Source organism: Rhagoletis pomonella, unplaced genomic scaffold (genome assembly GCF_013731165.1).
Source record: "Rhagoletis pomonella isolate Grant_MI unplaced genomic scaffold, Rhpom_1.0 Rhpom_scaffold_00004, whole genome shotgun sequence".
Lineage (NCBI taxonomy): Eukaryota > Metazoa > Arthropoda > Insecta > Diptera > Tephritidae > Rhagoletis > Rhagoletis pomonella.
In genome coordinates, this window is record NW_023458558.1 from 14,600,804 (window position 1) to 14,616,987 (window position 16,184).

Below are 16,184 nucleotides of genomic sequence, written 5' to 3' on the forward strand. Positions count from 1 at the left end.
ATTTTGGCAAAATTACCTAATCTAGAAAAACCGAATACTGATTTGTAATATACGACTCAAATTAAGTTTAAGATTTTCTCTACAGTTTCAATTATTAATATTTATCGGGTATTTTCTTTTCTAGAAAATAGTTAAAGGCATTGTATTTAAAGACTTTTTATTTTTTGGCTCCCTCTAACATCCGAGGCGGGAAAAGTGCGCATTGAAAGGCTCAATAACGCAGGCCTGCGAAATTTAAGTTTCCCTTCCTTCCGATAACTATGTTATGTTCTTTTAAATATTTAGCCAAGTACCTTAAATTAAAACACAACCTTGTTTTTTAGAGTTTTTAAGAATTTTCATGAAAAGTCAAAAAATAATTAATCTAAAATTAAATTTTAACATATAAAAAAATTAAAATATCCCTAAATTTGAAGGTAACGCCAGGAACTCGCTGAAACATGCAGAAAAATGAAAAAATTAATTTTCTCGGAAAATTTACGAGACGGGATTTTTTGTCAGGTCATCAGATCTGTACCGTTCGTTCAAAAATGAGGAAACAAAATGAGGAACAAATGCCTGTAGATGTGCAATAAGGTTTTTCTTTTTCGAAAAGAAATGGCACTTCGAGGGTTAAAATGTTATACAAGATTGTTAAATATGAAATGCTTCTGTTGATTAACGGCAAAGAGTAAAAACGGAATAAGCGAAATACATATTTAATTAAATATTTGACCAAAAAGTAAAAATTTCCGCCCTCTCTGTAAAACCAATTTGTGAAGAGATGTAGCAAATTTCTCTTTGAGTTTATCTGCCACGTATATGGAAATACTAAAGTTGACTTGCTGTCTATTGTGAAGCAAGAGATTTCTTCGCCAGATTATTTGTTGGATCACCAGTTATAGGAGCGATTTTTGTTGAGCAATGTTGAATCGCTTAGAAAATCGTCTCATGTAAATGAAAGTTAACGAGTTGTGCGTAGTTTCATTTACATCAAGAAGTCTATGCCAGTAATACGGTGTTCACACGCATCAATCCGTTTGATATTAAAAGGAAATTCAGAGCAGTATCACATATTTGACAACTTAAATATAAATTTTTGCAAAAAACGATGATGGAAGTTGAAAAAATAAAAAAACTACCCGATGAAAACTCCAAACAATCTAAGACCAAATCTCACGAGATGTTAAATTTTTTAACAAAAACGTATTCTTTGGTCGAAAATTGAGGCACACTTATCTTAGAAAATACATTATCTTCAGATTGGTGTAAAGAAAAAGATTCCAACGCGAAATTGTATTTAAATGAAATTTTGAAAAGGATATGTATACATATGTATGTAGATTAGGGTGGTCCTTAAAAAATATAATTAACGATTTTTTTCAGTCTCACCCTTCAATCGGTAACACCACTGTCATAGATATCACACATAAATTTTGGTCCCGATTGGAAACGGTTAAGGCGTGTCGCACAGAGGACAAAGTTCAGATTCCTCTATGGAGACTCAAAAAATTAAAATAATTTTTTTTTTTCATCTAATACCCAAAATCCATACTACCATAGTGGAAGATATCACATATACATTTTGGTCCCGATTGGAGTCGAATAAGGCGCGTCGCAAAGGGGTCAAAGGCCAGATGCCTCTAAGGACTCAAAACATTAAAAAAATATGTTTTTTTCACTTAATGCCCAAAATCGATACGACTAAAGTCGAGGATATCACATATAAATTTTAGTTCCGATTGAAGTCGGTTAAGACGTCGTCACAGTAAATCTGAACTTTGACCTCTGTGCGCCACGCTTTAACCGACTTCGATCGGGATCAAAATTTATATGTGATATCTTCGATTAGTAGCATCGACGTAGGAGTTGAGTTTTAGGAAATCTGATGTGAAAATTTTCTCCCTACATTTAAGGACCACCCTAATGTATATACTGAATGTAAAAAATAACCACTCGAGCTCATATACCCGTAGTTGCGTATGTAACGTATACGCCCCGCAGCACCATACACAGTCATCTTACACGTTTACTGGCACTTTAAAGTCATATTGTTTAAAATTGAATAAATATTGACGTTTAGGATTTTTGTACAGTATTCCTTATGCACACATATATTACTTTCTTCGTGTATATAAAAATGGAATTTTACACTAGATTCTTTCCACCGTTTAATTTTAATATTTTAAAGTATCTAAAATTATTAGAATTAAATAATTCGTTAAACTTCAAAAAATGCAAAAAAGCAGCAAATATCCTGCATGCTGGCATTTTTTTTTCTAATTTCGTGATAAACTCTTGAAACTTCACAGTTATGTTGTATTTGAAGACTTTCCAAAGTTATTAAACATAAACAATAATGATTTTTTCGAGTGACAATGAAAAAATTAGTAATTTCGATACTTTTTCGCTTAAAAAATATTTTAAGGCTAAAATTATTCAAATACTAGATTTTTATTTTTATTTTATTGTATTTGTTGCTGGAACTCCACTGACTACAATAACTGCAAGAAGACTGCTTTAGCGTTTTTTTTTCTGGCGAGAGAAGGGAGTGACGCTAAAAAATCAACTCGCGCGATTTGTTCATATAAGTACATAATTTTACATTTCTATAAATCCCCTTGTTAAAACATATTCGGATTTTAAAATAGATGATCGCATCAAGTATGAAATAACGGGTTCTTTACTAGAAAAAAAGGGGTTCAGTAATTATAAGAAACCTATTTTCATGTTGTACTAGAACCGATTTATAACCCACGCTAAGGACCGTGTGTTCGGTGACCAATAACTTAGTCGTTGTATTTAACCTAGTTACATGGTCGAACCATTTAGATTTCCTGACGATTCTGTCCATGTCTGTTGTAGTCAGACAAGTGTTCTCCTGATACCTTATAGTCCAGTATACCTGACCACCTGCTTCTAGCTAGTCCAAGGAAATGCAGAGTAATTTCTTTTTAGATTATTCTAAGACGGCAACCCAGTACTGCCCTTTGTATTCATCCAAACGGGCTGCTGCCCTCGCTAATTCCTCAGCTTTCATCAATATTCCTAGCCTAGATTTGGTAACCGATGATGCTATTGCGTATAGCGCCGCGTGGATGTCAGAATGTATTGTTGCTTTACTTTTGTACCGGACTCTATTACCTTAGATTTTACAAGATTCGAGGATACCTTGAAGCCCTGCTATTAAGATGGTTGAATCCTTTCCCAATCGTAGAGACAAAGCAACACCGAGTTCCTCAGAGTAGACTCCGGCTCCAACCACGCAATCCACTTCTGAAACCGTCGGTGTGTAGGAGAGAGTAGTTCCTAGACAGTCGGTTCTACATAACTGGAAGGACCCTAATTTATAGATATATGGCCAAGAACTGGCACCCCAATATCACTCTAGAAAAACTGTTTGGGGAATTTGTATATTGTTACAACAACAAAAGAAGATTAATGATAAAGCCATGTCCGAACCGCCGCTGAGCCACTTCTTCCAGATGTAGATCAATAGGCATCAGATTGAGAATAGCATTTTGCTGTCGGGCTGGCACTTATTGCTACTGCGGCTGTTGCCCTTTGTATGCTCCTCAGTTTACTAACATAAGTATATTGTTTGTAGCATCGTAAAAGATAATAGGCGGTCGGCGTGGTTGAGTAGTCGGAGTTGCGTTGTACCACTCCGCAGTACCTGGGTTCGATCCCTGGTCCGGGCCGCATCTAAATTAAAAAAAAAGCAATTTATAACAGCGGTCGCCGCTCGCCAGGCAATGGCAAACCTATTGCCGCTCGGTGATAGATGAAATCAATTCAATATGTATTTTTTTTTTTATAAAAGTGATAAGCGTTAAGTTAGCTTAAAATTTAAACAGTTTAGTCAAAAGAGGTCAGTGCGTTTTATAGTACATATTTATGTTGATATGTATGCCCTTATCAAATTCTTTGTATCTATGTTCATACATGTATGTATCTATACTTTAACTGGGATCCACTTACTTCTTCGCTTTTAATATTGATAATACATTAGAGATTTTGCGAATATTTGCATTCGCATTAGCTTATACGAATGATTCGCCTCATTTTTAACATTCGCATCGACATTCGCATCAAATGTTGGGAAGGTTTTGCGAATGCGTATGTATACTGTTGAATTGTCCGCGTTTAGCTTCAGGCACTAGAAGGTTGTGAGGTAGTAAATATAACAAGCAACATTGGTGAGTCTTCAAAAAGTTATGTAAAAGTCTTTAAATACGGTTGTCAAACGGGCTCGCTTAATTGCATAAATAGCGCTTATTTGCTTTAAATGCATATTCCTCTTTAAAATGCGCATAAGCAGCCGAACAAATGCACGAAATTATTGGGAACGGAACGGAAAAACGGCCAGCTGTTGCCTTTTGTACAGGTAAGCAAAGAAAGCAGGCGAGTTTGGCGTAGACGGTAGCCGAGTGGTGAGAGTAGCATGCTACAAACCTGTAGCTGCCAGGTTCGATCCTCGGTTGGAGCTATTGAATTTTTTTTTTGTTTTTATTATTTATTTTTTTATTTTTTATTTTTTTATTTGATTTATATATTTAATTTTACTTTATTTTATTTTCATTTACTTTAATTACTGTTGAAAACATCGTTAAAAATATATAGAACTTATAAAAATATGAATAAAAACGAAATAAATGCGAATTCTACTGGCCGTGGGACTCGAACCCACTACCCTCCGGCGCGTTAATCCACAATACTGCCGTCTGTCAGGGCAAAATTTTTATGCGCATTTGTATGCTAGTTTATCTGCATAAGCATGCCCGTCTGTCTTGCGCTTAAGAAACCTAGCAGAAATTTTATATGCCGCGAGCGAAAGTGAATTCCCAGTTGTAGAATTTGGAGACGTTAAGAATGTGAAATCAAACTAAAATACGTCAAATTGACAGATCTGGTCTGCAGATATTTGAGCGCTCCAATCGCCAGCGCTCCGAGTGAGAATTTTTCATGCACTAAAAGGCGGCAAAATAAATTTTTTTTTTATCACTATGTCTCTTTATTGCACAAAGTTTGAAATGCTTTTCACTACATAACAAAATATGAAACATTAATAAACAAAAGAAATGTAGCCAAAACTGGTAAAAATTTCTGCAACCAGTGTATTGCATTCTCTTTCAAGCATAAATATTAGTAGATATGTATGTTAGGGCGGGTAATTTTTTTTTTTTACTATGCACGCATAGCATAGGAGGATTCTACGTGTAATTCTAAGCAAATTTGCTGAAAAGACTATGGGTGGAAAATCAATTTGTAGTTTGCCAATTTGAGAAAATAGGTTTCGAAGAAAATGTGAAAATTTTCTGATGGAAGTCTTAAGAAAAAGATAAATGCAGAAATGATTACTCATACCAAATCACCCCTTACAGCATATTTTTATACTAAATTTAAGCACTTTCTTCCGACACTACAGCCAAAATTCTAAGAAACCTATTTTCGCAGCTGGTTTTTTCTTCAAATTTCTTCGCGCATAGGCGAAAAAATCTCCAACACAAATTGACCCGCCCTAATGTACATATGCATGTACATATGTTTGTAAGTAGTATGTCAAAACAATACGAAAAACTCAACACCCTATTATTGTCTCATGTTGCTCTTTGTTTTTCATGCCATTATTGCAGTGCGCTTTGCCACCCAACCAACCCAGTATGCAGCACTGATTTTGTTGCTATTATCTCTTATCTATAGGCGTTAGCAATTGTTCTCGTTGTTACTCGCTTGGAAATATTTTTCTTTAAAAATGCCCTAACCAGCCACACTGGAAACCAGTGCTAGTCTCACTATTGCTCGGCGTGTATCGAGTAAGCTCACGACGATCTGTTTGCTCAGTGAACGATCTACAACGATCAGTGGTCACAACAGTGTCTACGAATGAAACGACGCTTTGCACAGACAGTATCATCAACAGCTTTTTCTGCGTGCTATCTCTCTGCAAAAATCTAACCACAACAGATTTGTTTTGGTTTTTTTTTATAAATAATAACTACATATAATAAGTTATACGTTTTACTAAACTTTTTTTATCAAAATGGATATGGGACATACGCATGGTAATGATACATCGGCAGACATAGCTTCTTGCCCTATGATAATGGTGGTAAGTTAATTAAATAAAAATGTACATAAGTATTTGTGTATTGTACACATTAAAGCGGGCATATTACTATGTATGTACATTAGACTGTATCACTCGCTATACAAAAAAAAAAAAAATCGGTACTGTTTTTCCATTGGAATTATAAAATCTATTGCATTTTAAGACGTCCACCAAAATATATTGGAAAAATATTAAGATTTAAGCGAGCTGGACCGATTTGAAAATACCTTCTAAAATGTAGTTTTTTATGAATAAAAATAGTTTCTTAATGATGTTTTTTTGAGAAAATTCCTTTAAATGACCAAACCGGTTAAGCTTAAAAAATTTACATAAAAATATTAAAAAATTTAAACCGAATCGTAATAATAAGATTTTGGATGCTGTTTTTAAGAAATTATTTTTATTCATAAAGAACTCCATTTTTGAAAGTATTTTCAAATCGGTCCAGCTCGCGTAAATCTTAATATTTTTCCAAAATATTTTGGTGGACGTCTTAAAATATAATACATTTTGTAACCCCGGTGGAAAACCGCCACATTTTTTTGGTGATGCAGTCTAATGTACTTACATATCTATGCATATATATGACGTAGTAGCTAACTTTATGTTAGAATAGTCAAAGCTGAGCTTTTAATTAGCTGAGAGTACGTGTGTTTATTAAACACTGGAATTATCTCTTGCTTTTTGGCTTGGCATATCAAAATCACTGCTTGCCTGCGGGCTATCGGTCATTCGTTGGACTTTCATATATGTATGTACGTATATCTGGAAAGAAATAAGTTTGGAAATACATACATACATACTATTTAAGCTTTCAACAGGTTTAATAAAATCTTTGTCATAATTAATGAACTATGCAATTTTCGAAATGTAAATGTTTGGCATGAATGCTATAGCATATAATACTACATATCGTCACCTGAAGTGTAAAAAGCCGTAACTAGCAAAAAATTTAAAATTCACTTTTTGACTGATTATGACTTATTTCATCAAATTACAACTCCGCACGTCGTTTTATGCAAACAAAAAAACTATTCGTTACGACTTGTTTCCATTTAGGCTTATGTTTTCGAGTTTACAATATTCTTACATCAGTGTTGTGCAGAACAAAGGCAACGATTGGCCATACAATTTTGATTGTCACTTAAAAAATAGAAGTGCAAACTTATTTACAAATTTGCATTCACAAGCATTGTGTATAATTTGTAATTTTTGTTTAAATCCACTCGTCTATTCCGCGTGTCTTAAAACCTTCGTGCCAATTCACGAAAGAAATTTCAGTGAAAAATTAATTTAATTTTCTGAATTTTATATAGAAATTGACAGAAAATAAAAAATAATTAAAAAATTAAAAAATAAATTGCTGGTAAAATCGACTATAAAAATTAGAATTAATAAATAATGTTTAGCTTTTACTTTTTCGATTAAAAATAATGATTATTTTATGATTTATATTTTTACGCTCAAAGATAATAATTCATATTCAGTTTTATTTTTTCGCTTAAAATAATGATTATTCAAAAAACTCAAAAGCTACACTAGCTTGACTTCCGACATATTCTTTTCAAATAATAAAATGAATAAGTTGCAAAATTTTTAGGTCAAAATTTGAAAAAATTAAAAAAAAAACTCAACTAAAATTATATGGGCAATTCTCACAAACTTCGAATTTTTTTGTGAATTTTTTATTTATTTTTTAACCTTGATCACATGTATGAAAATTTTTGGATTCGATCCTTTATCTGCTAGAATACAACATCCAACGTGGTGCAACGTTTTAAAGCAATGCACCATACGTTTTTAACGTTTCTACGCGTTTTTCTTTTTGTGAAGTCGATAGTGGGCGTAATTTTAGTCCGATTTCGAAAATGTTCAACATATAGCTTTCTTATGCCAAGGTCAATGATTGTACTGAGTTTGTTACAAATTGATAAATCGGTTAACGAGATACACATACAGTGAAACAAATAAAAAATGGGTCGCAGCATTTTAGTAAGTTTTGGCTATTTTTTTTTAGTTTATTTAATGTTTATTAATTTTTTATGAAAGTATCGGTGAGTACTTAACAAACACGATTTCAGACTTTATGCAAAAAATATGAAAAATCTGCAAAGTTTGACCAAAATTTCCAACATCTTGATCAGCACCTTTAGACAAAATTGTGGTATTGAGTTTTGTAGCAAGTGGGTCCCGAATTAACCAAGATTAATATTTTTCAATGATATTCAGGCAGCGCCGAGATTTGTAGTCGAAAAGAAAATTTTGTTGCAAAATTCCAAATAGTTTTTTTTTAATCAAAAATTGAAAATTTTGTTATGTTGTATTGTGTTATAGATTTTTTTTCTTTGAAAGTGTCCAAATAAAAAAAATTTTTGGTTGCGGATTTAAAAAACATTAAACTATACAATGAAATTATTTGCGTTACAAATATAATATTTTTTTTGCTTTTCAAGAATTTTTTTATGAAAACTTTAACTTTAATAAATTTTTGCGCCTCGTGGAGGAAAATTTTTAACAACAACTTATGTAATAAACATTTCTGCACTTATCTATGAAAAAAGGGTGCATTTCGATATAGTTTGGTCGGAATGTATTTTTTTGTTTGCCAGAGTGCGCGCCCGACTTCCGCGGGCATGCGAAAATAGTGTTCAATGATCCTTATGTAACGAAAGCTCTTGTTTTGCAACTTTAGTTAGACAAATATTAGGATACGGATCTATTGTTCGGAATCCCTGCTATCAAGTTTATTCAGAAAAGATTGAATCAATTCAAAAACAATTCTTACTTAATTTTAACTGGGATTCAGAATAGAATCTCCCACCTTACTCTTGTCGTAAAATTAATGACAGAGATGGTTAATAGCTCGTTCCATTTGGCTGAAGATTGAGTAGTTTTAGATTCCTAAACTTAACTAACTCCTGCTTGCACGACAAGACACAAAACAAAAATCATACGTTATGTTGACTACGTCTCACCTGTTGGTTGGGCAGAAGGAGGGTAAAATCGTTGGGATTAAATCTGGATAAACTATTTTCATCGAAAAATGCTGTGGTTCTTCTCTCAGTGTGAAAACGAGTTTTTTACCTGCTGAATTATAGATTTTACCAGCAGTATTTCACTTTCAAAGCAGGATGACAGCTTCTCTGAAGGACATCGATATACGCGTCCGGATTAATAATTCCCGAAATAACATCTAAACATGTTTTGCCACACCAAGATTAATCACCACAATGCATTGCAATGTAGCCTTTCCTCCTCCACACTGTTGATTCGGCCAAATATACCATCCCATTGGGATTTATTTCAAAGCGTGTCACATGCTTTAATTTGGAAATTTCAAAAAGGATCTTTCATCGGAAAATATATATATATATATAAATTTTTTCTCTTTTGCAGTACAATTTGTGCGCTGTTTACACCACTCTATCCTTGCCCCGAAAATATTGAACATATTTCTTCTTCTTTTTTTGGCACTGTGCCCGCCTAACTGCCATCCCTAAATTGGCGCGTTAAGCGCCAAGCAACTGTCAAAAATCCTCATGCCCATACAGTTTGTATGAATAACGCAAATGGAATTTTCATTTTTGACAGGGCATTACGTGTTGAAGTTGGATGCAAACGACGGAAAGAAAGGGAAAGGACAAGAAAGTGAAAGTAGGAAAACGCGCCCAGACACTCGATGACAATGGAAAACGCAACGCTTAGCGCTCCAATTTAGGGACGGCAATAAGCACTTTCGCCGAGCTTAATAAATCGTTGCGCTTCTCTTTTGTGTCACCTAACGGCAATTAGAAATTGACTGGTACTTGGACTTGACCCATGGCGCAATAAACAGGTGAAGTAATAAAACCACTTTCACGCTTTATTTTTTGACATTAGGTAATTTTGTACAAAACTTGTAAAGAGAAAATTTCGAATAAGATAGTGTCACCTGGCATAAAATCAGCATTTTTTAAAACATAATCATGTTCCAAATCAATTTAAGTTTAATTGTGTACTTCTAATTGGGAAACTTTTCACAATTCGAATTTGAAACTGCACGAGCTGAAGAGTCCTTGACTTTCATTTCTGACATGACCACGGCAAAAATTTCGAAATTTAAGTTTTGCAGGCAAAAATTTTCTTTTTGACCTATTGTGCCTTGCTGTGAGTTTGCTTACCGAATTTTATTCAAATGCACTGATAGTTCCAGTCCAATCATTCACAGCCTTAAGGTGAATGCCGTATATACAGTGGCGGTCAAAAGTGGATTGATGGTGTTTTGTTTATAATATTTCAATGTTTTTCAGCTTTAAATTTTTTGTTGTTTTTTTTTTATAAAAATATGGTTCATACTTTAACAAAAACCATTCAATTCAAACTTTCAAACTGTTTACAGAATTTAGAATAATACCACAACTTTTTATCTAAATTTCGAGCTTTTTAATCACAATTTTTATAAAAGTTTTGGGTATGCGGTTACAAGGCTAATAAAATTTTGGCGAAATAAGCGCAAGTTTTGAGAAGCTAAAAAATCTTTGATCGCTTTGATTTTTAATATTTTATTTTGTTTTTTACGGGCGTTTTGCACTTTTTTCTGTATAAACGTGAATTCCTTGTAGAAGAATATGCGCTAGACCGTTTGTGAAATAAATTAAAAAAGATCAAAGCCAGTTTCCCTAAATTACCCTATATATGTATGTATGTAAAAAAAATATCAAAAAGCCCTCAGTACAAAAAAGAAAAACATTTTTAAGCATCAATGCGATTTTTTAGCCGTTTAAGCTTACACTTACATTACTTTAATTTATAACTGCATACCCAAAAATTTTATAAAAATTATTTTTAAAAATGTCAAAATTTTAATGAAAACTTATTGAATTTTTCTAATTTCTGTACAAATTAAAACAAATTAAAAAAAATATTTTGTTACAGCATCAACCCAAGGTCGCATCAACCATACTTGTATAAAAAAATAACAAAAAAATTTTAGCTTGAAATTCATTGTGAATATTAAGAACAAAACACCTATCATCCATTTTTGATCACCACTGTATAAGGGATTATAGGCACATACGTATGTATGCACATACTAGCTACAATCTGACTGAACTGAAAATGAATTTGTTCTACAAGTCCATAAGTGATCTTCCTTCAGCACCTTTATGCAGCTTAATTGATAGTTACAGTGTTTATTTGCTCAATAATTTTCATAGCACCATTCATAACACTAATCTTCAAAATATTTTCTTATCTAAAATCCATAGTTCCATGGCGGACATTGTGAGCGCATTCTTTGGAGGAATTGGGTTGCCAGTACCTATGTAGAATTCGCACTATCTTGCTTAGCATTCGTTGTAATGGGTATTCTCTATGAAACATTGAAATTTTTGCGCCAACAACTGATCAAGCGGGCTGTCCGAAAAGAAGCCGAAGGCGCAACTTTGGACTTGCAGTTAAATCAGAGCGCTGATAATTCATCAGGGCCGATGAAGTATAGTTCTAGAATAGCTTTAGCCGAAATACGAGTAACATCGAAAACATATTGGCGATTTCTTGTAACATCGACGCACATCATAACATCGCTGTTATTTCTTATACAAGTCGCTCTCTCTTATGTGTTAATGTTAGTTTTCATGAATTATAACTATTGGTTATGTTTGTCAGTCGTTTTAGGATTAGGTTTGGGATATTTCTTTTTTGGTTGGAGCCAACATGATGCTTATGATAATGATTGTTGTCATTAGAAAATATGTATTTCAAAATAATCTGTAACAAAATATACTCTACACAAGAATAAATAACTGCAAATTACTAACAATAATTTTTAGAAACATGTACGTATGTATATAGGTGAATTGGCGATTTTTTACGTTTTATGTCCATATGTATTAAGCATGTACTCGTATTTGAATTTATAATATTTAGTATAAGAAAGTGTCTCTACTCTAAATTTTACACTCAAAAAATTTTAATAAATAATTTTGATCTTCAACTAAACAAGTAATTTTATTTTTCAATACGATTAAGTACCTATATGTTATACATACATACAAATATACATGAAGCTCATAATTGCACTGCAAATACTGATGTCGATAACTTTACATAAGTACATACATATGTACATAAGCTTTCAGAAATGTATGTATGTATCTTGTCTTTAAATTGCGACAATCTTACAAGGTGATTAATTCTCTGCTACTTACGAGGCTCCATCTCATGGCTTTAAGCCAGCAGTGTCATTGTATTCACTGTCCATAAAATGACTATTGCAAAAGGCATGATGATTGTAAAAGCAAAATGAAGCAATCATTTAAAGAAATTATTCATTGCAGGGATGCCCATTCCATATCTCATTTGAGTTCATTTGCTGAGTATAATTTTATATGTATGTATGTATGTATATCCAGCCATGCTCTAAAAATCGTACATGTAGTATATACATACGCTAGCCGGGAAACAAATAGGAACACGACATTTTGACAAGCTTTATTATTTTTTGTAAAAATATAGCTCACTATTTAACAAAAAGCATGTATGCCAAAATTTCAAACTTTGTGCAAGATTCATAAAAGTGTTCGACGAATTTCAACAAATGTTCATAAAAATTTCAATCTTTATATTCTAAATTTACAAAAACAAAATCCTCCATATATAAAAATTTTGAGCATATCTTGTATGGAAGAAAATGTTAAGCACCGTGAGTAAAAAAAAATCCCAAAATTAACGGTAAGGCCTGCCTACCTCTTTAAAACTTGCACTTTATTGTACTAAAATTTAATGGGATACAAAAGTGCGTGCCAACATTTTTTCTTAAAATTCTGATCAAAAAGTTTGAAATTTTGATGAAACTTTGTGGAATTTTCAAAATTTTTGTTCGAAATTCAATCCTCATTTAAAAATTAGGTGTACCGTTAATTGCTTCATGATCCAATTATCCGATCTAAACAAAGTTAGTGGGGGACCACCCTTAAGGTACCACCTTTCCGACGAAAAAGGGATTAGCATCAGGATTGTACACTTACACAAATTTTAAAATTTTTACACTTAGGGCCAAATTCACAGTGCGATTCTGAGTTAACTACGAACTGTGAATTTGGCCCTTACACTGGAAGTAACTGTAAATATTGTAAACAATTATAAAATATTGTAAGTAATTGTAAATTGTAAATTATTTACATCGTTTACAATTATTTACAACAATTTACAAGTAAAGAATTATTGTAAATACTGTAAATATTTTACAGGCACCACCCTGGCTGAAACACGTGGGTTTTCGCACCGAGACAATATTTAACAATATTTACATTGTTTACAATTCTTTACAAATGAACATTATTTACACCAAAAATATCACCCTGTAAATAATTACATTATTTACAAGTAAAAAATTGTAAATACGATCCTTCATAAAAAACGTATATTTTGAAGTTAATTCTTGCATGGGTACAAACCAGCATACTCCAAATTTTTTTTTAATATTAACATATGCACTGCAGGTCAATAGATAGCACATTCCTCTGTTGACATGTTTTTTTTTTTTAATTTACATCAAATTTTAAAAACGGATTCACACGTAGAATATGCAAAATTTTTATAAAAAATTAATTTAATTAATTAATATTAAACAAACAAAAGGAAAAGTGTTTATATTGAGGATTAAAAGGGTGTACTATTCAAATGACTGGGAGCGTATGTATACACCACGTGTCAACGACAACACTGCATACTCAAAACCTTTCTAAGAAATCGGAATAAAAAGCTCGAAAATTGTATCAAAGTAAACTAAATTTTTATAAAAAATATCTAAAATTAAATAACATAAAGATAAAATGGTAAAAATTGTCTTATAATTATGACACGGGGTGTATATCCATGCAAAGATAATTGTGTTTTTATGTTTCATTTTTGTAACATCGTTTTCACCTTATCTTATAGATATGCGAACATCAACGTTGCCTATTTCAAAGTTAAAGTTATCTTCAGCAAGTTAGGCATGGGTAACACTGCGATGTGCGGCGCCATGGCGTTAACACCGTAGTCGGAGTTGCCGCGCCGACACTAATATAAGAAAAGCGATAGCGCCATTAACACCAATAAATACATGAGACTCACACACACACACCCCTATTGCGAGTATCGCCTAGTAGTAGATAAACGACTATTATTCGATTATCGATTATCCATCGTATTTTCAATGTGAGTGTAAATAAGTTTAAGTCGAACATCCTTCTACAAACAAAACTGTAAAAACTGTTTGCAGTCACTTATTGAACGGGACATCGACATTCACAATACCCTGGAAAAGCAATAATCGAATAATAGTCGTTTATCTACTACTAGTCGACACTCGCAATAGGGGTGACAATTCGCTATAATTCTTTGACAAATGACATGTACTTTGTTTTGCCTGTGAGTGGTGAGAACGCCAGAAATTGATGTATCTTGGCAATTAAAATCTTTTACTCAAGAATGATGACAATATCGTGGCATATACTACAATGCTAGCTAGTAAATTCGGTTGGCGGTACAAGCGTTGTTCAGCGCCGAAAATTAAAGAAATAATAGATACCACTGCATTGTGTATGACATTTAGGGGATTCTCTTAAGCTCGTAAAGTCTTAAAAAGCATAAAAATCGTAAGTTTACGAGGATTTTATGGGAACGCCCCCTTTGTGAAAGTAGACTATGCTAAATTTTTATAAAAGATTCTCAATCTTTTGTCTTGACTTATTGAATTAAAATTTTAAGCATAGATACCAATGTATGTACACAAATTTTATATGTATATATATGTATATATATACTAACTAGTTCCATAACTTTTTGTTTTCAGTTTCATGGTGGACATTGTGAACGAATTTTATGGCGTAATTGGGTCGCCAGTACTGTTGTGGAGTTTGCTTTCTCTTGTGTTGCTTGGTTTTTTATCGCTTTCATTTATGAAGCATTGAAGTGTTCACGCCAGCAATTACACAAACGCTCAGTGCAAAAGGCAGCAGAACGTATGGCCGAAGAGGAAGCGAAGCGGGCTACCCATCCAGCCGGTTGTCCACATGCACCAGCTCCTTTGCCAGAAATCAGAAGCAAAACTTACAGAGACCGTCTTTTTTCAATAGATCACATAATACAAACGCTTTTAAATGTAATACAAGTCATCATATCCTATCTTCTGATGTTGGTCTTCATGAATTTTAATTATTGGCTGAGCCTGTCTGTAATACTGGGTTTAGGTTTTGGCTACTTCTGTTTCGGTTGGATTAGAGAGCAAAATACTAGTACTGAATGCTGCACTTAAGACTGGAGGGTATAACTACTACATAGTATGTACGAAACCTAATTGAGCTCGAGTGGTTGTTACATTTTAAACAAATATTGTTATGTCGAACTTTTAATGTATTTTATCTAATTTTATATCTGTTTGGAAAGATATACGTTTTGTGGTAAATTTATATTAGAAAAATAAATTTGTTGTATAGTTTATTATATATGTATATACTGTTTGTATGTAATCCAAAAATGCATGTGAAAAAGTTAAGTCGGAATTTTTATGTCCTCACCTCCTAGGATTATTCTATATCGAAAAAAATATAACCCATTTTTTTTTTTTTTTTTGAAATCGAAAAATATTTAGAGGTCGCTCATAGCGCTCAAAATTTTCCATGTATTTTATATGGGAAAAAACCACTTTTCGTAGAAGTGGTATAGCATTATTGACAATCAATATTTTTGGATCGGAAAACTTCGTTTCTCTTTATCAGGCTCCCAATAATTGGGAATTCACAATTGGACGTTGTTATTGTAAGTCTCCTGAAGAGAGTCAGAGTTCTCCGATCGAAAAATATTGATATTCAATGATATTTGAGGGATTTCAGCGACCCGTAAATATGTTTTGATTTCAAAATAAAAAATATTTTTTTCAATATAGAATAATCCTAGGGGATGAGAGCATTAAAATTCCAACTATTTTTATTTTGGACCACCCTAATGTGTACACATGCAGGTACATTTCAAATATTAACTTGTATATTGCACTTTATAATTAAAGCGACAGACGTTATTATCTAAAAAAATATGTATATTTTTTTAATGTTATAAATTTCGATGTTAT

General features: G+C 32.7%; 1 protein-coding gene across 2 annotated transcripts; it reads left to right on the forward strand.

Moving 5' to 3' along the window:
- The first annotated feature begins 5,745 nt into the window (after positions 1-5,745).
- On the forward strand, positions 5,746-15,597 carry LOC118737075 (high affinity copper uptake protein 1). 2 transcript variants are annotated; one of them, XM_036467335.1, is made up of 2 exons: positions 5,746-6,091; positions 14,910-15,597. In XM_036467335.1, the coding sequence occupies exons 1-2, from the start codon at positions 6,023-6,025 to the stop codon at positions 15,369-15,371; spliced, it is 531 nt and encodes a 176-aa protein (XP_036323228.1). In that variant the 5' UTR covers positions 5,746-6,022; the 3' UTR covers positions 15,372-15,597. The 2 variants fall into 2 exon arrangements, with proteins under 2 accessions (XP_036323228.1, XP_036323227.1); XM_036467334.1 differs by lacking the exon at positions 14,910-15,597 and adding an exon at positions 11,338-12,078.
- Positions 15,598-16,184: the final 587 nt, after the last annotated feature.

What these genes read in the sequence shown, in the direction of transcription:
- LOC118737075 (XM_036467334.1), top strand. Translation starts at nt 6,023, where the DNA reads ATGGATATGGGACATACGCATGGTAATGATACATCGGCAGACATAGCT. An exon ending in CTTGCCCTATGATAATGGTG is followed by an intron (nt 6,092 to 11,337) that starts GTAAGTTAATTA and finishes TAAAATCCATAG; the next exon opens with TTCCATGGCGGACATTGTGA.